The 26,922-nt window shown below is 41.0% G+C and overlaps 1 protein-coding gene and 1 long non-coding RNA gene across 4 annotated transcripts in view; one reads left to right on the forward strand and one right to left on the reverse strand.

Moving 5' to 3' along the window:
* LOC113246190 (uncharacterized) overlaps positions 1-26,922 on the reverse strand; it is an 85,442-nt gene that overhangs the window by 42,295 nt on the left and 16,225 nt on the right. For 2 of the 3 annotated variants that reach the window (XR_006408317.3, XR_008958719.1), the window contains exon 3: positions 10,436-10,581. This is a non-coding gene — a long non-coding RNA (uncharacterized LOC113246190). Of the gene's footprint in view, positions 1-9,596; positions 9,750-10,435; positions 10,582-26,922 lie in introns of those variants that run through there. The other variant, XR_007190346.2, reaches the window with a different exon arrangement.
* On the forward strand, positions 11,888-20,694 carry LOC113246171 (hornerin). The gene is made up of 3 exons (XM_026486674.4): positions 11,888-11,931; positions 13,134-13,290; positions 15,289-20,694. The coding sequence occupies exons 2-3, from the start codon at positions 13,153-13,155 to the stop codon at positions 19,696-19,698; spliced, it is 4,548 nt and encodes a 1,515-aa protein (XP_026342459.3). The 5' UTR covers positions 11,888-11,931; positions 13,134-13,152; the 3' UTR covers positions 19,699-20,694.

Consider the following 26,922-nt stretch of genomic DNA (forward strand, 5'->3'; position numbering starts at 1 on the left):
TGCCAATAAAAAATTATGAACAATATGTCTTGCCTCCTTCCTGCTCCATTAGCCAACTTCACAAATGGTAAGACTGGAAACTGATCCAAAAATGAGAGAACTAATGATTAGTTCTTTGGAGAACAAAAACATTTAAGCACTGACCAAGGATGAGGAGCCCTCAAAAAAGGCTGAAAGAGGGTGTGAAAATCAGATTGTAATGTGTTGAAGAGTAAAAGGAAGGTGAAGGACAGGGAGTGCTCAGTACTCTTTTCAGGAGTTAGGTTATGAAGGAGTGGAAAGAGTTAGATGATGGAATTAAATTAGATGACAACTTAACATCACCCACTCATCTCAAGCCTTGTCCTTCTCTTTTATTGTTTTTCCAATGTGTACACCACCATACACACAGTCATCCAAGCCAGAGTGATTACATCCATTCCCTTGCCTCTCACCTGACTGATCTTCCTCATTCACGTCATCTCCCTGTGGTCAAGCATCACCATAGCAGTGAGTCATATCATATCTCTGCTCTGCTCAAAACCCTGCCAAATAAATAAGCCGACTATGCAGTGCGTTAGAAGTATTTGCCAAATGCAGTGGTTAGGGTAGGCCTTATTGAGAAGGTATACTTGAGCAACCACTTGAAGGACACAAAGGATAAAAATATTTGGGAGGAAAGCATTTCTGAAAACAGTAGTAAGGAAAGAGTATGCCTGGAGGTTTTGAAGAATAACGAGGAAGCAATATGGCTTCACCAGAGTCCATGAGGAGAAAGAGAGCTGGAGGAGAGAAAGTCAAAGAGGAAATGGGGCCTGATCAGTTTCCTACTCATCACATTCACACGAACATATCCATCCCTCTCGGAAAAAGAGAGAGAGAGAAACAAAACCAGACTCTTAACTATAGAGAACACACTGTTACCAGAGGGGAGGTGGGAGGGGGAATGGGTGAAATAGGTGATGGGGATTAAGGAGTGCCCTTGTCGTGATGAGCACTGGGTGATATATGGAAGTGTTGAATCACTATATTGTACACCTGAAACTAATATTACACTATATGTTAACTAACTAGAATTTAAATAAAAACTTTTAAAATCTCTCTCTCTCTCTCTCTTTCTCTCTCTCTCTCACACACACACACACACACACACACACACACACACACACACACAGGCAAAGGCTCTAGATCTGACTTCCAACAACCAAGGGCTCTATGTCTTAGTTTTTCCTTTCCCATACCTGAAGCTCAGCTGTCACCCCAAGATCGCCCATGCTAACAGGTGTTCTGCATCACCTTTATAATACTTGGAGGGTCCCTAAGGAGCACTTCCATCACTTCCTCCAACTGCCTGCTATGATAGACTAGGCCTACATCCAGGAAGCCTCAAGTAGGCAGCAACGAGAGATACAGACTATGATACAGTCATGCCAGTAAGAGCATCAAAAGGCAAATTAAGGAGATGAGCACACACTAGAGAAAGATATTGACACAATAAATAAGAGGATATAAGTAAGAATGAGCTCTGGGTTCCCAGCATCTGGAGAATTTTTTAGAACTTGGAGGAGCAAAGGGAAAATACCAATAGGAGAGAGAGAAAAACTGTTGAAGAGGAAGACCAATACTCAAGCAGAGTATGTTACAGGGCCCAGGACTGGAGCTAAAAGATATATCACCATGCCTGCCCCACTCCGTAGAGAGTAGATACTAAGCTATAAAATTATATCACATTTATTTTTGATTTATTGAGATGAGAGAAAAATGACCTTTGTACCTAGAAAGAAGAACATGGAGGGAAACACCTATTGCTGGTTTTTGCTAACTTCCTTTGACTTCCCTTACTCCAGAGTCATGAGCATCAAAATTCTCTGTTATGTCCCTAGTTTTTATGTAGTTTTTTCATTCATAAAGACTAAGCTAAGAAGAATTGCCAGGAACTGCATGGGGGATGTGAGGGGAGAGGAAAGAAAGGGCAAGGAGGAAAAGACTTTCTGTAGAGTTTTCCTAAGACCCAGCAGATGGTGCTATAAGAACATTGCCTTCTGGACAAGGGCAAAAGTGAGTGCCCTGGGGCAGGAAGAGAACTTCACTGTTTATCTTCACCAGTTTTGTTTCTTGGTGGTTGTTTGTTGTTGGTGGTGTTGTTGTTTATTGTTGTTGTTGTTTTTGGTCAACACTTCATTCCTCAAGAACTGCCCCCCAAACCGTGCCTTTACTAAGACATGAATAGTCCCCTTTCCCAGGCTATTCCTAGGAAGAAGCAGATTTGAGTGTGAATCCTGTCTTCTCCATTTAATAGCTAAGTGACTTAAAACAAGTTACATATTTTCTCTGAACCTCAGTTTTATTATCTACAAAATGGAGGTAAGAATTCTACATCAGAGGAGGAGTTAAGATGGCAGAGGAATAGGGGTCCCCTTTTTCAGCTGGTCCCTTGAGTCGAGCTGGATAGGTACCAGACCATTCTGAACACCCACGGAATCAGCCTGAGATGTAGGAAGATATACCTGGACCTATACAAATGAACATCTCCAGCACTGAGTATTGAGGTACGAAGCGGGGAGCTGTGAAACCGCGCACAGATATTGGAAGATAAACGGAAGGGGGAGGGAGCTGCCGCGCTGGGGTGCTGGGAAGTGGTAGTCACCTGCACTGGGGAGCGGGCGGACTCACAGTCCGGCACCCATGAAAGAGCAGACTGAGACCTTGAGCCTGGGAATGTGCGCGACCAGTCGGAAAACCGGAGCTCCGGAGTGCACGCAAACCACAATGAAACGGAGCTCCTGAGTGCGCGGGGGCGGCTGGCAGTGTTAGAAATATAGAGGATGGAGACATGCCAGCCCTAGAAGTGAGGGCTGGGACGCCGGCTGTGGAGCACACATCCCAGGACGCTGCAGGGTTTAGCAGCTCCAACAGAAACAGAGTTAAAGTGGCCAGAAGAGATCAGTGGAGAGCGGACTGCGATCTCTCTGTTCTGAGACAGAGGATAAGATTCGGTCACTGCTGCTCTGACTCTCAGAAGAGGCACAGCAAACTGCCAGGGAAAGCGGCCAGAGAACAAAAGCCTGGAAATACCAGCTCAGTGTGCCCATCCCCATCCCCCCTCGCAGGGGACACAGAGACTCTACCCAAACAGGGTTGCTTGAATATCAGTGCGGCAGGCCCCTCCCCCAGAAGGCAGGCTGAAAAATCAAGAAGCCCACATCTCTAAGGTCCCTATAAAACAAGTGCGCTCTGCCTGGGTCCTGGTTAGTAATCTGGGCTCTGGACAACCCCGCAACCTCTCCTCATCAGAATGACGAGAAGAAGAAATCCCCCCCAGCAAAGAAAAGACAATGAGTCTGTGGCCTCTGTCACAGAACTGATGAATATGGATATAACCAAATTATAAGAAATGGAATTTAGAGTAACAACGGTCAAGATGATGTGTAGACTTAAAAAAAATATTAAAAAAATATTAACGAGAATACAGACTCTCTAAGGGAGGAAATGAGAGCGAATCTGGCAGAAATTAAAAATGCTATGAATCAAATGCAGTCAAAACTAGAGGCTCTGACGGCCAGGGTGAATGAGGCAGAAGAACGAATTAGTGAACTGGAGGATGGGATGGTAGAAGAGAAAGCTAAAACAGAAACTTGGCTCAAAAAAATCCAATCTCAAGAATGTATGTTGCAGGAGATTACTGACTCAATGAAATGTTCCAATATCAGAATCACCGGCATCCCCAAGGGCGTGGAGAAAAACAGAGGTCTAGAAGAGATATTTGAACAAACTGTAGCTAAAAACTTCCCTAATCTACCAAAGGAAACAAGCATTCGTGTCCAAGAGGCAGAGAGGACCCTCCCAAGGTCAACCACGACAAACCTACGCCACGTCACGTCATAGTGCATTTCACAAATATTAGATCCAAGGATACAATATTGAAAGCGGCCAGGGCAAAGAAATTTCTCATGTACCAAGGCAAAACTATCAGAATTACATCAGACCTGTCTACACAGACCTGGAATGAGAGAAAGGGTTGGGGGGGCATTTTTAAAGCTCTTTCAGAGAAAAACATGCAGCCAAGGATCCGGTATCCAGCAAGGCTGTCATTCAGAATTGATGGAGAGATAAGGAACTTCCAGAATCGGAAGAAACTGACCGAATTCATAACCACGAAACCAGCCCTACAGGAGATATTAAGGGGGGTTCTATAAAAGTAAAAAGGCCCCAAAAGGGATACAGAAAAGAAATTTACAATCTATAGAAGCACAGACTTCACAGGCAACATGACATCATTAAAATCATATGTCTCAATAATCACTCTCAATGTAAATGGCCTAAATGCTCCCATAAACGCCACAGGGTTGCAGATTGGATAAAAAGACATGACCATTCCATTTGCTGTCTACAAGAGACTCAATTTGAACCTAAAGATACATTAAGGCTGAAAGTAATGGGATGGAAAACCATTTTTCATGCCAGTGGACATCAAAAGAAAGCTGGGGTAGCAATTCTCATATCAGACAGATTGGATTTTAAACTAAAGACTATAGTTAGAGACACTGAAGGGCACTATATTATTGTTAAAGGATGTATCCAACAAGTGGATATGACAGTTATAAATATCTATGCCCCCAACAGGGGAACAGCAAGATACACAAGCCAACTCTTAACCACAATAAAGAGACATATAGATAAAAATACGTTAATGGTAGGGGACCTCAACACTCCACTATCAGCAATAGACAGATCACCTAAGCAGAAAATCAACAAAGAAATAAGAGCTTTGAATGACATACTAGACGAGTTGGACCTCATAGATATATATAGAACACTACACCCCAGAACAAAAGAATACTCATTCTATTCTAATGCCCATGAAACATTCTCAAGAATAGACCATGTTCTGGGACACAAAACAGGTCTCAACCAATACCAAAAGACTGAGATTATTCCCTGCATATTCTCAGACCACAATGCTATGAAATTGGAACTCAATCACAAGTAAAAATTTGGAAGAAACTCAAACACTTGGAAACTAAGAACCATCCTGCTCAAGAATGATTCAATAAACCAGGAAACCAAAAATCAATTTAAACAATTTATGGAGACCAATGAGAATGAAAATACAATGGTCCAAAACCTATGGGACACTGCAAAGGCAGTCCTAAGGGGAAAATACATAGCCATCCAAGCCTCACTCAAAAGAATAGAAAAATCTAAAATGCAGTTTTTATATTCTCACTTCAAGAAGCTGGAACAGCAACAGAAAAACAGGCCTAATGCATGCACGAGAAAGCAGTTGATCAAGATTAGAGCAGAGATCAATGAATTAGAAACCAGGAGCACAGTAGAGCAGATCAACAGAACTAGAAGCTGGCTCTTCGAAAGAATAAATAAAATAGATAAAATAAAACAGATAAGCTAGACTTATTCAAACGAATAGAGAAAGGACCTAAATTAATAAAATTATGAATGAAAAGGGAGAGGTCACAACCAACACCAATGAAATACGAAGATTCATTAGAAACTTTTATCGACAGCTTTATACCAATAAATTAAGCAACCTGGAAGAGATGGATGCCTTCCTGGAAACCTATAAACTACCAAGACTGAAAAGGGAGAAACTGATTTCTTAAACAGACCAATTAATTATGAAGAGATTGAAGCAGTGATTAAAAATCTTCTGAAAAACAAAACTCCAGGGCCTGATGGATTCCCTGGGGAATTCTACCAAACATTCTTTTTTTTTTCCTTCTATTTTTTTTTATAACAATATTTTTTTATTTTATTAGGCTGGTGATGGGTAGTAAGGAGGCACGTATTGCAGGGTGCACTGGGTGTTACACACAACTAAAGAATCATGGAACTTTACATCAAAACCCAGGGATGTACTGTATGGTGTCTACAAAACATTCAAAAAAGAAATAATACCTATTCTCCTTAAGCTGTTTCAAACAATAGAAACAGAAGGAAAACTACCAAACTCATTCTATGAGGCAAATATTACCTTGATCCCCAAACCAGGCAAAGACCCCATCAAAAAGGAGAATTACAGACCGATATCCCTGTTGAATATGGACACCAAAATTCCCAACAAGATCCTAGCTAATAGGATCCAACAGTACATTAAAAGGATTATCCATCATGACCAAGTGGGATTCATCCCTGTGATGCAAGGGTGGTTCAACATCCGTAAATCGATCAGCATGATAGATTATATCAACAAGAAAAGAGTCAAGAACCATACGATCCTCTCAATAGATGCAGAAAAAGCATTTGACAAAATACAGCATCCTTTCCTGATTAAAACCGTAGGAGTGTAGGGATAGAGGGTACATTCCTCAATCTCATAAAAACCATCTATGAAAAGCCTACAGCAAATATCATCCCCAATGGGGAAAAGCTGGAAGCCTTTCCCTTAAGATCAGGAACACGACAAGGATGCCCACTCTCACCACTATTATTCAACATAGTAATAGTCCTTGCAATAGCAATCAGACAACAAAAAGGGATAAGAGGTATCCAAATAGGCAAAGAAGTCAAACTGTCTCTCATCGCAGATGACATGATACTCTATATGGAAAACCCAAAAGAATCCACCCCCAAACTACTAGAAGTTATAGAGCAATTCAGTAATGTGGCGGGATACAAAATCAATGCTCAGAAATCAGTTGCATTTCCATACATGAACAATGAGACTGAAGAAAGAGAAATTAGGGAATCCATCCCATTTACCATAGCACCAAAATCATATGTTATCTCAGTATTAACTTAACCAGAGACATAAAGGATATATATTCTGGAAACTACAAATCACTCTTGAAGGACATTGAAGAAGACACAAAAAGATGGAAAAATATTCCATGCTCATGGACCGGAAGAATTAATATATGTTAAAATGTCCATGCTACCCAGAGCAATCTACACTTTAAATGCCATCCTGATCAAAATACCAATGACATTTTTCAAAGAACTGGAACAAACAGCCCTTAAATTTGTGTGGAACCAGAAAAGGCCCCAAATCACTAAGGAATTGTTGAAAAGGAAAAACAAAGCTGGGGGCATCACGTTGCCAGATTTCAAGCTGTACTACAAAGCCGTGATCACAGAGACAGCATGGTACTGGCACAAAAACAGACACACAGACCAATGGAACAGAACACAGAACCAAGAAATGGATCCTCGCCTCTTTGGGCAAGTAATCTTTGACAAAGCAGGAAAAAACATCCAGTGGAAAAAAGACAGTCTCTTCAATAAGCGTACTGGGAAAATTGGACAGGTACATGCAAAAGATGAAACTTGACCACTCTCTCACACCATACACAAAGATAAACTCCAAATGGATGAAAGACCTCGATGTGAGACAGGAATCCATCAAAATCCTAGAGGAGAACATAGGCTGTAACCTCTTTGATGTTGGCCATAGCAACTTTTTTCATGACACATCTCCAAAGGCAAGGGAAACAAAAGAAAAAAAACGAACCTGTGGGACTTCACCAAGATAAAAAGCTTCTGCACAGCCAAGGAAACAGTCAAAAAAACTAAGAGGCAGCCCACGGAATGGGAGAATATATTTGCAAATGACACTACAGATAAAGGACTGGTATCCAAGATCTACAAAGAACTTCTCAAACTCAATACACAAGAAACAAATAATCAAATCATAAAATGGGCAGAAGATATGAACAGACACTTTTCCAGTGAAGACATACAAATGGCTAACAAACACATGAAAACATGTTCAAAATCATTAGCCATCAGGGAAATTCAAATCAAAACCACACTGAGATACCACCTTACGCCAGTTAGAATGGCAAAAATTGACAAGGCAAGAAACAACAAATGTTGGAGAGGATATGGAGAAAGGGGATCCCTCTTACATTGCTGGTGGGAATGCAAGTTGGTACAGCCACTCTGGAAAACAGTGTGGAGGTCCGTTAAAAAGTTAAAAATAGAGCTACCCTATGATCCAGCCATTGCACTACTGGGTCTTTACCCCAAAGATACAGACGTAGTGAAGAGAAGGGCCATATGCACCCCAATGTTCATAGCAGCAATGTCCACAATAGCTAAATCATGGAAGGAGCCTAGATGCCCTTCAACAGATGACTGGATTAAGGTGATGTGGTCCATATATACAATGGAATATTACTCAGCTATCAAAAAGAACGATTTCTCAACATTTGCTGCAACATGGACGGCACTGGAGGAGATAATGCTAAGTGAAATAAGTCAAGCAGAGAAAGACAATTATCATATGATTTCACTCATTTATGGAACATAATAAGTAGGAAGATCGGTAGGAGAAGAAAGGGATAAAGAAAGGGGGGTAATCAGAAGGGGGAATGAAACATGAGAGACTATGGACTATGAGAAACAAACTGAAGGCCTCAGAGGGGAGGGGGTGGGGGAATGGGATAGACCGGTGATGGGTAGTAAGGAGGGCACGTATTGCATGGTGCACTGGGTGTTATACACAACTAATGAATCATAGAGCCTTACATTGGAAACTGGGGATGTACTGTATGGTGACTAACATAATATAATAAAAAATCATTAAAAAAAAAAGAAAGGGGGGGTAATCAGAAGGGGGAATGAAGCATGAGAGACTATGGACTCTGAGAATCAAACTGAGGGCTTCAGAGGGGAGGGCGCTGGGGAAATGGGATAGGCTGGTGATGGGTAGTAAGGAGGGCACGTATTGCATGGTGCACTGGGTGTTATACGCAACTAATGAATCATGGAACTTTACATCAAAAACCAGGGATGTACTGTATGGTGACTAACATAATATAATTAAAAATATTATTTAAAAAAGAATTCTACATCATATAGTTGTTGTGAGGCTTAATGAAATGATGAGTGTGCAAAGCACTGTGCTTGGCAGAAAAGGGAATGTAATTTTCTTTCATCTGCCAAAATGTGGAGGTACTAAAAAACCTAGAATGTGACACATAACATGAGAAATCTCTTCTCGCAAACACTGTCATCTCCAAGGGGAAAACCACGCACCAGACTTATGAGGGGGGAGTCTTCATGCCCACCCTTTTACTGTGGAGCACATACTCTGGTAAAATCATGACTCTCTGTTTGGAAAAGGATTTTTGTGATAATCTAGTCCAACTCTTACATTAGTAATGTTCAAAAGGGAGTGAAGAAGCCAAAACACACATTGACTATGCCCCTTATTTTCAGGACATGAACCAAGAAATAAAGCTCAACAAGTCTCTGGTTGGTGACATTGGAGGATATTCAGAAAATGTAGCCCTAAAAGGGTTAAAACTGTTTCTATGATACATGGAAATTTCTTTAAGGCCCCTCACAATAAATTCAATTACTCTGCAAAGAGCTCAATGCATTTTCAGTCAATGCAGAGGTTAAAACTTCTTCCTTACATAAAGTCAAAATTTACCTCTCTTTTTTTTTCTTTTAAGTTTTTTTTAATGTTTTTTTATTATATTATGTTAGTCAACATACAGTACATCCCTGGTTTTTGATGTAAAGTTCGATGATTCATTAGTTGCGTATAACACCCAGTGCACCATGCAATGCGTGCCCTCCCCACCACCCATCACCAGCTTATCCCATTCACCCGCCCCTCTCCCCTCTGAAGCATTTTACAAATGCCCAGAGGTCCCTTGTTCTGTTCCCTTTGCCTACCACATCATGCACACTGACACTCACAAAAAGCACACTTGTCTCTCCCATAGGAATTCGTGGTTCTGCTACCCACACTTCCCAGCCCTTGTCTTCCCTCTGAGACTCTCCTCTCCTGGGGAATCTTCCTGACAAGCAAATGCAGAGGAGGGTCAGGATTCACATTCATTCATTGTGACATGTGAAATTAAGAAATTTAAATTGTCAATAAGTCAGTGTCAGTAAATAAGTTTTACTGAAACACAGGCATGCTCATTTGTTACACATCATCTATGGATGCTTTTATGCTACCAGAGCACAGCTGAGTAGCTGCAAAAAAGACTGTCCCACAAAGCCTAAAATATATACTTCCTGGGCCTTTACTGAAAAGGTTTGCCAACCCCTCATTTAGGAGAACACTGGCTCCAAGAGCATGTTTCACCTGGAATAGTCTTCACCAGCAACCCCCACTTCCCTCTGTGGTAACAAGTGTCTCCTGCAGGAAATTAGTCTTCACTCAGCAAACTCTAACTCCCATGCACTCCCACAGTCTCAAAAAAACTCCTTCAAAAAGCTCCCTCCTCTGATGGAAGCATAACAATCTGGCCCAAATCAGGCATCCAGAGGAAACACAGCCACAGAATGGATACTGACTCTGCAGCCCTCTGGGTAGTTCTTAGAAGAAAAGAGTGTCATAATGTTGAATTTGGAATCATATAATTTATCATTTACCAATAGTTGCTACCACTCCTTCCCAAATCCTAATGACTATATTGCACAAGCTTCAAGTCTATGTAACTTCATCCAGCTTCAGTGACATTCACGCTATACATACTATTCACAATGGAGGAAATGCAGAGTAAGGTCACAGGGATAGGCAGAAAGTCACATGTTGATTCCCAATGTTAAGATTCAGTTTCCATTCAGGTGAAATCATGTCCTCTGAGGTGAAGATGGTGAGAGAGAGGGTAGACCCCAATCCTGTGAAAAAGGAGAAGTTGGTCAAGGCCGAGTACTATAGTCATGACCCTCACTCTTCTTTGAATTCAATCTGACACACAGTTACTGGGAACTTTTATGTGCCAATAATGTGCTGAGAACCCCAGTGACATAGGTAATAATAATGTCCATTCCCTATTCTCAAGGAACTCACAGTATAAAAGTGATATAAACACAGAGAGAGATACAAATGGTGTGCATACACATGCATGCGTGAGAAAGGATATACACCGAATAACTAACAGTAGCTATTTCTGGGTAGGAAGGTTACAGGTATTTTCATTTGCTTTGCTCTACTTATCTGTATTTTTTAATTTTTTATATTAAACATTAATTACATAGTAAAACAATTTTAAAAGATTTTATAATATAGAATGATTGATACTATAATAAAACTATGAATAAGGTACACAATTATAACTCTCTTGAGTAATTCAAGAAATATTTCCTACAAGGTGTCTAAAGTAGGTTTTGAAAAATGAATAGCAGTTCACTAGGCAGATAATGAGGAAAAATATTTCAAGAAAAAACATGAAATAGGACAGTATATTCAGGAAGGCTTAAGTAATTAATTACTGGCAAAGCATAAAGAATAGGGAGAGAGGAGATGGGGCTAGAGAGAAGCTACAGCCCATATCATGAATAACCCTGGATACCATGCTAAAGAGCACGGATTTCTTCCTAAGGTCATATAGTGTTAAAATGAAAGCTGCAGTGATGAATGGCCACTAAGGTATGGAAAATAAGGTTAGGTAAAGAGACAAGAAGACTCTACAGTTGTTATCAATTCAAGAGGAATGGTAATAATACCATGGATGATACTTTGGCTGGAAATCCATATAAGAAAATGTAGCTCAAAATGAGAGAGTTTGACTGGATGATCTTTAAGGTTCCTTTTAAACATCAGATTCCATGATTCTTGGACATTCGGTCCCTGATGTTCCTACACGCATTCCATTCGACTTCAATTAAAGTCCATATAATCGGTTATCAATGCACTATGCTAGATACTTCGTTGAATATGCAAAGAGGTCTTTCTGCAGTGTTCAGAGACTCCGGCAGGTGGGGCTGATACTAGCCCAGATTTGGGAACTGCTAATGCAATTCAGGTGAACATGTAAGGAAATAAGAAGGCAAACACCTGGGAGGTGGAGACGGAGGTGGAGGTGGAGGTGGAGCTGGGCTTATTCAGGAGTGACTCAGAACATCTCAAAGAGCAGCTCCTCCCTAAGATGGACCATTATTTCCTCTATAAAAACGCCACTATCCCTAACTAGCAGCACCCTGTAAGCTGCTCCAGTCTCCATCCTACTTGTTCCTCTGGTGAACTAGGTAAGTGAACAGGAGTACTTTGGGCTATAAATTCATGAGAATCCAGTACGTGCTCTAAGGCAGATAGGCACTGGGTACCAGGCTTCTTTTTAATGTACTTCAGGGACTTTGATTTAATTTTACCTTTATTGAGAAGGAAAATAAAGATAACAGAATAATAGTACCTTCTTTCTTCAGGGTCATTTCCTTAAAGATCATGGGGCTCTAATTATCACTAGACAGGTTGCCTCCTAGACTACTGAGCTTTTTCTCTCTGTTGTATAATTAGAAAGGCCTGAGTTTGTTTCTCAGAGTCCATAGTCTCTCATGCTTCATTCCCCCTTCTGATTACCCCCCCTTTCTTTAACTGAGGGCTTCAGAGGGGAGGGGGGTGGAGGAATGGGATAGGCTGGTGATGGGTGGTAAGGAGGGTACGTATTGCATGGTGCACTGGGTGTTATACGCAACTAATGAATCATGGAACTTTACATCAAAAACTAGGGATGTACTGTATGGTGACTAACATAATATAATAAAAAAATTTTTTTAATATATAAGTGTTGAATCACTAAATTCGACTCCTGAAAACAATATGTTAACTCACCAGAATTTAAATAAAAATTGGGGAAAAAAGGAAAAAAATTAGAAAAGCCTGAGAGTTCCTCTTTGGAGAATGAAAACAGAAGTGGGCCTGATAGCAACTGCCTCTGGCTCCATATCACCTAGGCCTGTAGTTTCCCACTTTGTGTACTTTCTCTGGCCTACAAGTTTTGAGGGTCTAGCTTAGCCACTGGTATCCCTTGGTTGGAGTCAGGCATACCATGTGGATGATGGACCTGTCCCTCCTCAGTGATGGTTGGCACCTAGAGAGGAATTGAGGAAGTGGGTAGATTGGCACACCCAGGATTTTTCTAGCTCCAGAACAATCTCATAATATTATCCCTGGTAGAGGCAGGGAGCTCAAAGCAGAAAGTCATTGCTCCTACATTCCTTCAGGAATGAAAATAAAAGAGATACAGATTCTGTTCCTAATTTCATCACTCTCTTGCTACATGGCTTGAACAAGTCTTTCAACTCTGGATTCATTCTTGATTTCAAAAGGATGAAATTAATCATGCCCAATTAATTCTGAACAAATATTAAAAATGACTGGAACTATTTATGTATTTAAGCAAGAAAAAGGAATAATAAGAGGTGGGCCCCTCTCCTTTTTTTCCCTTTAGGTTAAATTTACAAAAAAAAATGTCTAAACTCCTAAAAAGTATCATCACTGTCATTGATCTTTTCTACCAATATGCCACCCGGGATGGGGAGTGTGATATGTTGAACAAGGCAGAACTGAAAGAACTTTTGGAAAATGAGTTTCATCAAATTCTGAAGGTAAGAACTCCAGGTCAGGACTGGAGACAGCTGCAATTCTCCTCTTCACCCCTTCCTACCTTTTTGTCACATATATCAAACTCCTGCAGGACTCTCTCTACTTGGTGATAGAGAACAGTGTTTGGTAAAAGCTTGAAATAAAGATCAAAAGTTGACCCACATGGTTTCCAAAACATGACCAAGGGATGTGATCCTACTGAACAAAATCCAGAGATTATATAATGCCCCATCTATGTGGGTAATTCTTGTGGAATAAAAAATTAAGATGGTTTTCAGAAAAAAAAGTAGGTAGGGGCGCCTGGGTGGCACAGCGGTTAAGCATCTGCCTTCGGCTCAGGGCGTGATCCCGGCGATCTGGGATCGAGCCCCACATCAGGCTCCTCCGCTATGAGCCTGCTTCTTCCTCTCCCACTCCCCCTGCTTGTGTTCCCTCTCTCGCTGGCTGTCTCTATCTCTGTCGAATAAATAAATAAAATCTTTAAAAAAAAAAAGAAAAAAAGTAGGTAAAATGCATCTTCTTCCCTTTATTTGTTGTTCTTCATATGAGAACATCCTGACTACTGCCCATTTCTGACATTGTGACACTACAAGGCCTCTGTGTTCAAGAAGTTAGCATCTTACTACTAAATCATAAAACATGGTGACCACCACCTTAAAATGTCGGCTCTGAAAATAAATATTTAGGAGCTTAGATCTAGCTAATCAATTCATTATATCCAGCTGCCTACTAAATATTTCTTATTTGGATTCCTAAGGGTGTAATTCAGTATGTCAGATATGAAACCATTTCCCCTCCAAACTCAATCCTCCTATTTGCCGAAGGCAGAAATCTGGTTTCATTCATGGCTTCTTCTCTCAGCAAGCACCTCCAGCCTCCACCCTCCATCTAATTCATCAATAGTCTCTCAGAACAGCCCATTTTGCTAGTCCTCTGGCTCAGGCCACCTTCTATTTCTAATCTCAGCTGTAAGTGCAAATCTAATCATTTCACAGGTCAGTTCAAAATCCTTCAAAGGCTCCCAGATTTTTTTTTTTTTGAGAGAGAGAGAAAGAGAGAAAGAGAGGGATGCTTGAGCTAGGGGTGAGGGGGGAAAGAGGGAGGGGCTGGGCTCCATCTCACAACCCTGAGATCATGACCTGAGCTGAAACCAAGAGTCAGATGCTTAACCAACTGAGCTCCCCAGGTGCCTCAAAAGCTTGCAGCTTTTAAAATAAATAAAGTCCAAAGTTCCACTTTACACAACTTAAAAGGCATGATCTGATCTCTGTTTGTTTCTCCAGCAATATCTCTTGACTATTAAGACTCAAAATTTAACAATCCTGAATTTCTTTCAGTTCCTCATATGAGCCATGCATCCTCTAACCTCCAGCTTTGTTCATATTGTTCCTTCTAGCTTGAACAATCTTTTGCCCTCCCTCCCTCCTTTCTTACCCCCTCATTTGGCTAAGTCCAACCCATAATTCAAAAGACATCACTTCCCCTAATTAACCTTCCTTAAACCCCCACTGGTTCTCCTGTGGTGTACTTTCAGAAACATTATCACAATACACTGCAATTTTAAGTTTGTGCGTCTGTGCCACTGAACTTTAACTTCCATTTTGTCAGAAAACAAACTTTTCACAGCTCTATCCCCTGCACCTAACTCAGTGCTAAGCAGACATAATTAGGCTAATCATTCATATTTGACCTATTCCTTTCCATTTTTTTAAATTCCTATTTATAAATTAGCTAATCATATTTGACCTATTTCTTACAAAATAGAATTGATTTCCTTGTTCCCTAACATCTTCCAGTTGCATCGTCAGCAATTTCTTACTGCATTGTTCATTACACATTTCTTTCTGCTTGGGATGGAGCAGTCCCACCTAAAGGACTAGGTAGTTCAGCACCACCTAAGTAAGCCAAACATTCACATTTCTACAGTCTTCTTTCAAATGGTTAGCTGGGTATGTAGTCCATAGTGACACAGCTGCCCCTTGTACCTTGTTCCTATACAGAATCCAGATGATCCAGACACTGTAGATATCATCATGCAAAATCTGGATCAAGACCATGACAAGAAAGTGGATTTTATTGAGTATCTTCTGATGATATTTAAACTGGCTCAGGCTTGTAATAAAATCATCAGCAAAGATTACTGCCAAGCTTCAGGGTCAAAGCAGAGAAACCACCATCACCAGCACCAAGAGGAACAAAGTGAAACAGAAGAGGAGGACAAAAGGCAAGGTCATTCAAGGTCAAGTAGAGGAGAGAATAATTCCTATTCCAGGGGCTCCAGAAGAAGCACTAAACACAGGCCTGGGTCCAACTCCAGAAGAATGGAGCATCGAGGAGGCTTGTCTAGCTCAGAGCATAGGCAAAGCTCTGGGGAAAGGAGAGAGTCAAGTTCAGGACACTTCAAAGATAGTAAGAAAAACAGGCAGGGCTCTCATCAACAAGAGAGATCTGAGAGTCCTTCTGGTCAGAGGCAACATAGATCCAATTCAAGTGGTCAATCAGGACTTAGTAGACAACAAAACCAGTCTTCAAGCTATGAGGGATATGGGTCTGAATCAGGCCAGTCCATAAGCAATGGCAAAAATCAATCAAGCTCCTATGAGTCCTCTACTCAGAGAAATCATAGCAGCAGCTCTAGTCATCAGTCAGGAGGTTATGGAAGACAAAATCATGGCTCTGTGTCAGGCCAGTCCTCTAATTATGGAAAATATGGGCCTGGTTCTAATCAGTCTTCTAGTCAGAAATACCATGAGTCCAGCTCAGGATCCAGTCTAGGTGAATCATCAATCTGTGGACAACATGGATTTGAATCAGGTCAGTCTGCTGGCTATGAACAACATAGGTCTGGCTCAGGTCAATCTTCAGGCTTTGGGTCACATGGGTCTGGCTTAGGTCAATCTTCTAGTTATGGACAAAACAGTTCTACTTCAGGACAGTCATCAAGCTGTGGACACTATGGATCTGGCTCAAGTCAGTCTTTTAGCCATAGCCAACATGGGTCCAGCTCAAGAAACTCTTCTAGTTACAGACGACATAGGTCTGGCTCAAGTCAATCTTCTGGCCACAGCCAACATGGGTCTGGCTCAAGAGAGTCCTCTAGGTATGGACAACACAGATCTGGCTCAAGTCGATCTTCTAGCCCCAGCCGACATGGATTTAGAACAGGCTGGTCTTCTGGCTTTGGGCAACATGGGTCAGAATCAGGTCAGTTTTCTAGCCACAGCCAACATAGGTCTGGCTCAGGCCGGTTTTCTGGCTATGACCAACACAGATCTGGCTCTGGTCAGTCTTCTGGATATGGTCATCATGGATCTGGATCAGGTCAATCTTCTGGTTTTGGGCAACATGGGTCTAGCTCAGGTCAGTCTTATGGCTTTGGGCAACATACGTCTAGCTCAGGAGAGTCTTCTGGCACTGAGCATGGATCTGGCTTAGGTCAATCATCAAGATCTGGACAGCATGAATCTGGATATGGTCAATCTTCTAGCTATGGACAACATGGTTCTGCTTCTGGACAGTCATCAAGCTGTGGACAACACGCATCTGGATCAGGACAGTCCTCTAGATATGGTTATTGTGAGTCTGGATCTGGTCAGTCTCCTAACTATGGCCATCATGGGTCTGGATCAGGTCAGTCTTCTGGCTATGGGCAACATGGGTCTGGATCAGGTCAGTCTTCTAGTTATGGCCAACATGGGTCTGGATCAGGACAGTCAGGACAGTCTTCTGGCCATGGTCAGTATGGTTCTGGCTCAAGTCAATCCTCTAGATATGGACAATATGGTTCTGCTTCAGGACAGACAGCAAGCTGTGGTCAACATGCATCTGGATCAGGCCAGGCTTCTAGCCATGGTGAACACAGATCTGGCTCAGGTCAGTCCTCTAGATATGGTTATCATGAGTCTGGATCAGGTCAGTCTTCTGGCTTTGGGCAACATGGGTCTGGATCCAGTCAGTCTTCTAGCTACGGTCAGCATAGGTCTGGATCAGGACAGTCTTCTGGCCATGGTCAGTATGGTTCTGGCTCAGGTCAATCCTCTAGATATGGACAATATGGTTCTGCTTCTGGACAGTCGTCAAGCTGTGGTCAACATGCATCTGGATCAGGCCAGTCTTCTGGCTATGGACGACACAGATCTGGCTCAGCTCAGGCCTCTCAGTATGGTCATCATGAGTCTAGCTCAGGAGAGTCTTCTGGCAATAAGCATGGATCTGGCTTAGGTCAGTCATCAAGCTCTGGACAACATGAATCTGGATATAATCAGTCCTCTAACTCTGGACAATATGGTTCTGCTTTTGGTCAGTCGTCAAGCGGTGGTCAATATGCATCTGGATCAGGCCAGTTTTCTGGCTTTGGCCAACATGGGTATACATCAGGTCAGTCTTGTGGCTCTGGGCAACATGGGTTTGGATCCAGTCAGTCTTCTAGTTATGGCCAACATGGGTCTGGCTCAGGTCAGTCTTCTGGCTTTGGGCAACATGAGTCTGGATCCAGTCAGTCTTCTAGTTATGGCCAACATGGGTCTGGCTCCGGTCAGTCTTCTAGTTATGGCCAGCATGGGTCTGGCTCAGGTCAGTCTTCTGGCTTTGGGCAACATGGGTCTGGATCAGGTCAGTCTTCTGGCTTTGGGCAACATGGGTCTGGATTAGGTCAATCTTCTAGCTATGGTCAGCACTGGTCTGGATCAGGACTATCTTCTGGCCATGGTCAGTATGGTTCTGGCTCAAGTCAATCCTCTAGGTATGAACAATATGGTTCTGCTTCAGGACAGACAGGAAGCTGTGGTCAACATGCATCTGGATCAGGCCAGTCTTCTGCCTATGGACGACACAGATTTGGCTCATCTCAGTCCTCTCAGTATGGTTATCATGGGTCTGGATCAGGCCAGTCTTCTGGCTTTGGGCAACATACGTCTAGCTCAGGAAAGTCCTCTGGCAATGAGCATGGATCTGGCTTAGGTCAGTCATCAAGCTCTGGACAACATGAATCTGGATCTAATCAGTCCTCTAACTATGGACAACATGGTTCTGCTTTTGGACAGTCATCAAGCTGTGGTCAAAATGCATCTGGATCAGGCCAGTCTTCTGGCATTGGCCAACATGGGTCTGGATCAGGTCAGTCTTCTGGCTATGGGCAACATGGGTCTGGATCCAGTCAGTCTTCTAGTTATGGCCAGCATGGGTCTGGATCAGGTCAGTCTTCTGGCTTTGGGCAACATGGGTCTGGATCAGGTCAGTCTTCTGGCTTTGGGCAACATGGGTCTGGATCAGGTCAATCTTCTAGCTATGGTCAGCATAGGTCTGGATCAGGACAGTGTTCTGGCCATGGTCAGTATGGTTCTGGCTCAAGTCAATCCTCTAGGTATGGACAATATGGTTCTGCTTCAGGACAGACAGCAAGCTGTGGTCAGCATGCATCTGGATCAGGCCAGTCTTCTAGCCATGGCCAACACAGATCTGGCTCAGGTCAGTCCTCTAGATATGGTTATCATGAGCCTGGATCAGGTCAGTCTTCTGGCTTTGGGCAACATGAGTCTGGATCCAATCAGTATTCTAGCTATGGCCAGCATGGGTCTGGATCAGGTCAGTCTTCTGGCTATGGCCAACATTGGTCAGGATTAGGTCAGTCTTCTAGCTATGACCAACACACGTCTGGCTCAAGTAGATCTTCTAGCCATAGCCGACATGGGTCTGGTCAGTGTTCTAGTTCTGAACAATATGGGTCTGGCCCATGCCACTCAACTAGCTCTGAACAGTGTGGTTCTAGATTTGGTCAGTGTTCTAGCTCTGAGCAATATGGGTATGGCTCATGTCACTCATCTACCTCTGGAGAATGTGGTTCTGGATCTGGTCAGTGTTCTAGCTATGAGCAACATGAAATACAAGGGAGATGTAGATCAAGTTCAAGTGGAATTCATAATGAGTACAGTAGACCTGAAATGGGCTTAATCCCTAACCAATCAAGAAGAAATAGCCAGGAATGGTCAGAGTGTGGCCAAAAAGAAAGAGGTAGGAGTTATGGCCTATCAGGTAGTGGGCCTGATGGATATGAGAGTATTCATGGACAGTTAAGAACATGCAGGCAACAAAGTCAAGGATGGAGTCAAGGTCCATGGGAATCTGGCTGTATCCATTCAAATTCTAATGAAGGACAATCAAGAAGCAGTTACAGACAAGTAGAAAGCTCATCAAGTTGTGGCTTTGGACAATTTACACCCTCCTATGGACAGTCTAGACCCAACACTACCAATACATTGCTAATTTGCAAGGAGGGTAATAGACAAGGTGGCTATTGTTATAAGAGAGGAGGAGATAATTGTGCAGGGGGAAGTACCGGCCCAAGTTCCCACAGTTTCCCTAGCAGCACGCCACTCTATGAATATATCCAAGAGCAGAGGTGTCAATTCTAGGTGAATAATAAATAGAAGTGAAATTAATTCAGTAGCCATTTAAGAAATATGAAACTGTTACAAATAAACAATTCATTATAAAACGTCTTTTAAAAGTGGGTATATCGAACTTTATATCAAAAACCAGGGATGTACTATATGGTGACTAACATAATATAATAAAAAAATATTTAAAAAATAAAAAATAAAAGTGGGTATATCTATTTCTTCTTCTAAACAACTCTATTCCTTATTATTAAGTTTCCCTCAGAAGAATGTAGGGTATGTGGGTGCTTTGTTAGGAAATACTGAGTTGAACAAATTATGTGTGGCAGTAACTTTGAAAGAATAATACAAAGCATATGAGAAGCATGGGGTTTAGTTGAGGTATCTTTTTGAGAGCTCATTACTCATTATACAATGCCAAAGCCAAGCTTTCATCTTAAGTCTAAAGAACAAAGTATTAGAAATGCATTACCAGTTCTGGGGCCAAAGCCTCTCTTATATCAACGTGGACCATAATTTTGGTATCCCCCCCATTGGACAGCGACAAAACGTAAAATATTCTACAAGCAAAATTCCAGCGTTGTTTCCTTACTTACCAAAACCACCAAGACCCTATTCTTGGGTAAATCTTTAATCAGTAAGTTAACAAGTGGCACTCACCAGTGAGTGAGAGCATTCTCTCTTGAAGAGCTGGGATGGACCTTTCAGGACTAAAGGATCTAAATGTGGACTCTAACTTGGTTTCACCAAGAAAGTTCTTGCCCCTACTCCTAAGAATTTGCCCCAGGTTTAAAAAGGAAGAGCAATAGCATGTAAATAACAGTGTCTTCAACCTACTTTTGTAGTTCATTGCTCTTTCCACATAGGAAAACATTATTTATGCCTAGATGGAAAGGAAGACTATCTGCCACTGCTGTATAGTTCCTTGGTTTGACTATAATATATTTGTTCCAAGTCTTGGATCCAAATAACTGGATTGCATTAAAATTGATAATAAATAATGGTGATCAAATACTGAGGTCTGTCTCATGTCTGCTTCATTTCACTTCTCACACATAGGTGGTCAGACTAGAAATTAACTCAAAAAGCTCTTTTCCAAGGTCCTATCCTTCACAAACAACCCAGAATATATAAAGAATTTTAAAACTGAAGGATAAGACAAACAACTCCATTTAAGAATGAGCAAAATATCTGAATGAACACAGCCAAAAAGAGATGTACGAATGGCCAACAAACACATGAAAAGATGCATGATGTCATTAGTCATCAAGGAAATGCAAGTTAAAACATAATAAGGTACTACTACACACCATTAGAATGGCTGAAAGTAAAAATACTGGCAATACCAAGTGTAGATATAACCAGTGTAAAAAGAAAATGACACAGTCACTTTGGAAAATAGTGTGGCAATCTCTTATAAGGTTAATTACACTATTGGTGGGAATGCAAGCTGGTGCAGCCACTCTGGAAAACAGTATGGTTTCCTCAAAAAGTTAAAAATAGAGCTACCCTATGACCCAGCAATTGCACTACTGGGTATTTACCCCAAAGATACAGATGTAGTGAAAAGAGGGGCCATATGCACCCCAATGGTCATAGCAGCAATGTCCATGATAGTCAAACCGTGGAAGGAGCTGAGATGCCCTTCAACAGACAAATGGATAAAGAAGATGTGGTCCGTATATACAATGGAATATTACTCAGCCATCAGAAAGAATGATTACCCAACATTTGCAGCAACATGGATGGAACTGGAGGGGATTATGCTAAGTGAAATAAGTCAAGCAGAGAAAGACAATGATAATATGGTTTCACTTATATGTGGAACATAAGGAATAGCACAAAGGACCATAGGGGAAGGGAGGGAACACTGAATGGGAAGAAATCAGAGAGGGAGACAAATCATGAGAGACTCTGGGAAACAAACTGAGGGTTACAGAAGGGAGGGGATGGGGGGACGGGTTAGTCTGGTGATGGGTATTAAGGAGGGCACATATTGCATGGTGCACTGGGTGTTATACAGAAATAATGAATCATGGAATACTACATTTAAAAAAAACAAATGAAGTACTGTATGGTGACTAACATAATTTTTTAATTAAATAAATAAATAAATAAATAAATAAATAAATAAATAAAAAGAAACACTGATTTTATATATATATACACACCTGACTCTATCACCCAGAAATTCTGCTTCTAGGTGGAATGAAAACATAAGTCCACATGAACATTTTTACATGAGTGTTCATAGCAGCTTTAATAATAATAGCCTGAAACTAGCGACAACACAAATGTAACCAATGAATAGATAAACAAACAGTGGTACAGCCATACAATGAAACACTACCTAGGAAGGAAAAAAGAATGAACTACTGAGGTACATGACATGCATGAACCTCAAAACATTACACTGATCAGAAGCCAGGCACAAAGAGCACGTACAGTATGATTCCATGTACATGGAACGTACTAAAGATAAAAACAGAAAGGACATTAGTGGTTGACTAGGAATGGGGGTAGAACTTAGGACTTCTGAATCGGATAGAAAGAGGAACACAAGGTAGGGCAAGAATGATGGAATTGTTCTGCAAATGGACTTTACCATATGAAAGCTACACCTCAATAAAGCTGATTTTGTTTGAAGTCTTCACAAGGCTTTTTGTGAAATCTGACACACTAATTCCATTTTTTTTTAATACAGAAGTTCAAAGAATTAAAAATGACCAGGACGGGGCATCTGGGTGGCTTAGTCGGTTAAGCGCCTGCCTTCGGCTCAGGTCATGATCCCAGAGTCCTGGGATGGAGCCCTGCGTTGGGCTCCCTGCTCAGCAGGAAGCCTGCCTCTCCCTCTACCTCTGCCTGCCGCTCCCCCTGCTGGTGTTCTTTCTCTCTCTGTCAAATAAAGAAATAAAATCTTTTTTAAAAATGACCAGGACAATTTTTAAATAAGGAAGAGGAATGTCATCAGATATGAAAAGACATTACAAAGTTATATTATTTAGGACAGTATGGAATTGTAAGAACAGACACAAAGAACAATGCAATATCCAGAAACAGACCATACACACCTGACATATAACAGTAATGGCTCTGCATCTCAGTGGGGAAAGACAAACCTTTCAATTAATAGTGCCACCATCTTTGGTTTTCCATGTGAAAAAAAAATTATACCTCCAGTTCATATGCCATACACAAAATCAATTCCAAGTGAATTAAAGACCTAAAGTGTGATAAGCCAAACATTTTTAAATGTTAAAGAAAATACAGGACAATATTTTCATGACTTCAAAGTAGACTGAAGTCTTGAACAAGAAATATAAAAACCGCAAAGAAAAAATTCATGAATTAAATGCTAAATGTAAATCAAAAGACACTCTCAAAACAAAACAAAAAAAAAGACAAGACACAGAGTAGGATAAAACTTTTACAATGCCTACAGACAACTGGCTAATAGCAGATTGTACAAAGAACTTAAAAATATCAAATTAGGAAAAAACAGCAAAACTTATAAAAAGAAAATTCTCCAAAATAGAAATCTGAATGGCCAAGTGGCATTTTTAAAATGATGCTCAGGGGAACAGAAAATTAAAACACAATGAAATGCCATTTCATAACCATCAGATTAGAAAAAACTAAATCCTGGCCATATCCAGTGTTGAGGATGACACGGAGCAATAAGGTCTAAACTGGTAACCACTTAGAAAGCAATTTGGCAACCACACAAGGGTCACCAAAATATGGCAAACAACCTAGAAGTTCAACAGAAGAATAGAGAAATAGAAAAATATCTGTATACTAGAATGCTATACAGCAGTTCAAATTGATGACATGTATAGGGGGACAGAATATGACACCCCAAAATATGCCACTTTGGCATATGGATGATTTTGAGCTGAAGGCAATCAAGGCCTAGCCGACACAGGAAGAGTGTTCTGTACCTCTCTCTTAACTGTCTAAAAGAATTTAGATGGGAAACCTCTACCAGGGAGAGAGCTATTACCAGAGATCACTTTTTGTATCAGAAAGACTTATCTGTATGGCATAGCAACTGTTTGCTCTTCTTGTCTTCCTGTGAATTGCCTTCCTCCCCACGGAAGCCCCAGAACTGCATCTCCTTAGCTCAGGATGGTATACAAACCCGAACTGCCTGACTGCTTTTAAGCCTCATATTTTTATGGGGCTCCCATACATATGAAATTAAATTTTTCTCCTGTTACCCTGTCTTATGTCAATTTAATTATCAGGGCAGCCAAAGAACCTAGAAGGGAAAAAGGGAAAAGTTTTCTGCTTCTACTTCATTTTATATATATATATATACATATATCACAATATGGACAAGTTCCCAAAATAGAATATTTAGTGAAATAGTTGTAAAACATGTGTAGATAGTGTGATACCATTTACTTAGCTTTACAACATACATAATAATCCCATATATTGTTTGTACTTATTAACTACATAATTGGTAAATTACAACTTATTAATTTATTTATAATTTATAAATCCTTATGGAAATGTTAAACACCAAATTCAGGATAGTGGTTACCTCTGGAGAGAGTAGTGATGAGTACTGAGGAAGGCAGTTATTAAGGTGAGCACTGGGTGTTCTATGAATCACTAAATTCTACTCCTGAAACAAATATTATACTGTATGTTAACTAACTAGAATTCAAATTAAAACTTGAAAGAAAAAAAGGAAGGAAGGAAGAAAGGAAAGAAGGATGGAAGGAAGGGAGAAAAAAAGGATAAACAAGGCCAAAAGTGTTCTCTTTTTTTAAGATTTATTTATTTATTTGAGAGAGCGAGCATAGGCATGTGCACTAGTGGGGGGGAGGGGCAGAGAGAGAGAGAAAACCCACAAGCAAACTCCCTGCTGAGTGCAGAACCGTAGGTGGGGCTTGATCCCAGGACCCAGAGATCATGACCTGAGCTCAAGCCAAGAGTCAGCCTCTTAACCGACTGAGCCACCTAGGTGCCCCATTAAGCAAAAAGATGTTTACTATATTATTCCCTACACTTATTCATAAACCTCAAGTTTATTATTCCCTACACTTATTCATAAACCTCAAGTTATTTCACAAGGAAAAGGAGGACACAAGGATCCACGATAGAATGACCATCGAGGACTGCTCAAGGGAGAAAGGACTCTGCCCAGCTAGTCCAGAGACTCTCTGGCCCAGCACGTCCCACTTCTTGAAGTATACGTATCAGTACATCAGTGCCTGATGATATTCACCATCAGAATCATACAACCAACTGTCTGGCTCGACTTGAAACTCACCAGGGAGGTTTGAACATACTGGCTTCCTATAATTTTCCCAAAAAGAAAAGGCATTCACTAGCCATTCACTAATATAGATACCTAGTGTTTCTGGCGGTGCATTTCTGATTTTCTGACTCTCTCTTGGCATTCTGGTTTTCTTACTTCAGTCCCTGGTGAGTTTAGTTACAAAGGAACAGCTTTCCTGAGTCTAATCAACTCTGACAGGAGTGCATCCTATCTGAATCTACAAGGATGATGACCAAATCCTGAGCCCTTTTCCAGGCAACAGCCCAACCCTATTCTTTGCCTCTTCCAAATTTTCAGAGTTCTGGAGGAAAAAAAAAAATTATTCTAGTAAGAGAAAACAAAGAAATTTCATATAAATGCCTAGTTGTAAAGCTAAGCCCATTTTTCATGTGTTTCTCTTCTCTTTGTTATGACTACAGAATCTAAAGGTAGAAGCAGTAAGGTCATTGTTTTAGGCAGGATCTTATAGGGTCTCAACACCTTGTCCAGCATCTGGACCTCACTTTTGAAGATGAAGAAAATCGACTTTTACATGTAACCAAGCTCTGAGAGACAGATTCATAGTAAGCAAAGTCTTAGCATCTAATTTACTAACTACAAAATATATGCTCATTGGGAACAGGAACCAGTTCTCCACCACTGGGTATTCCCTCCCATGGGGTAGATTCATTTAAGACATATCAGAAGTTGTTAAATGAGTTTTAGAGCAAAAGAGGTTTTTTTTATTCAATGTTACTCTATCATGCTATGGTAACACAATTTTAACAATTTGTCCTAAAAGGGAGAGAGAGTATGAAACTAACATTTTTTTAATACCATGTGAGCAGGGAATATTAAATTATGTGTTTCATATATATTATTTAATATATTATTCATTGCTTAGTTTCATTCCAAAACAACCCTATGACTACAGGTGTTTTATACTCGTTTTATTGAAGAGGAAAAGACGACTCAGAAAGGTCAAGTGACTTCCTTACATTAGTAGAGCCAGGTTGAGACCCAGATCTGTTTGACACTCAAACACATGCGTTGATACCAGAAAGGTCTTTCACTCTAGTAATACTTCTCTTTAAACAACTACAGTTAACCCTTGAACAACATGCAGGGTAGGCGCGCTCACCTCTCCCTCCATGCACTGCTGAAAACCTGCATATAACTTCTGACTCCTCCAAAAACTTTACTAACAGCCTACTGTTGACCACAAACCTTACCAACAACATAAACATTCAAATAACACCTACTTTGTATGTTACATGTATAATATTATCATAGTCTTACAATCAAGTCAACTAGAGAAAATGTTAAGAAAATTATAAAGAACAGAAAATATGTTTACAGTACTGTGCTATATTTATCCAAAAAAGTCCACACATAAGTGGAGCTGCGCAGTTCAAACCATGCTGTTCAAGGGCCACCTGTACAATCTAACCCTAAAACCAAAGCAGCACCCTCTTCTGGGCACTGCTGGAGACACATCAACTAATAGTCCTCTGACTCTCCTTTCCTACCCTCAGCGCAAGGATACTTAATGTCCTTGAGGGACACTTGAGAAATAGCCTCACTCATTAGCAACACACTTAAGAACAATTTGCAAGGGAGGATCCCTGCTACAGAGAACTCACGTCCTCACATTTTATCTACCTCATCACATTTAATGGTCCTCATTAACTTCAATTCCAGAGGGTGGCATTTCTGACCTAGTCCTCCTTACTGCATGCCTCCTTTGAAGTTCATTGTGGACTAATTAAAAACAACCACCCACAGTCTTGCACTCCTGAAAGACGAAGATCCAAATCCACTGCCCCCAACAGCCAGAATTCCCTGTCTCCGCCCTGCCTCACTACCTACTCCTGTGCTCTCCAGCTCCCCCACACTGTGTGCTCTACCCCATAGATGAAAAGATCCCTAAGCACCCTCCCAGGGGCTGCATGGTCCTTATCTACAAA

The sequence above is a fragment of the Ursus arctos genome, unplaced genomic scaffold, assembly GCF_023065955.2.
Source record: "Ursus arctos isolate Adak ecotype North America unplaced genomic scaffold, UrsArc2.0 scaffold_12, whole genome shotgun sequence".
Classification (NCBI taxonomy): Eukaryota; Metazoa; Chordata; class Mammalia; order Carnivora; family Ursidae; genus Ursus; species Ursus arctos.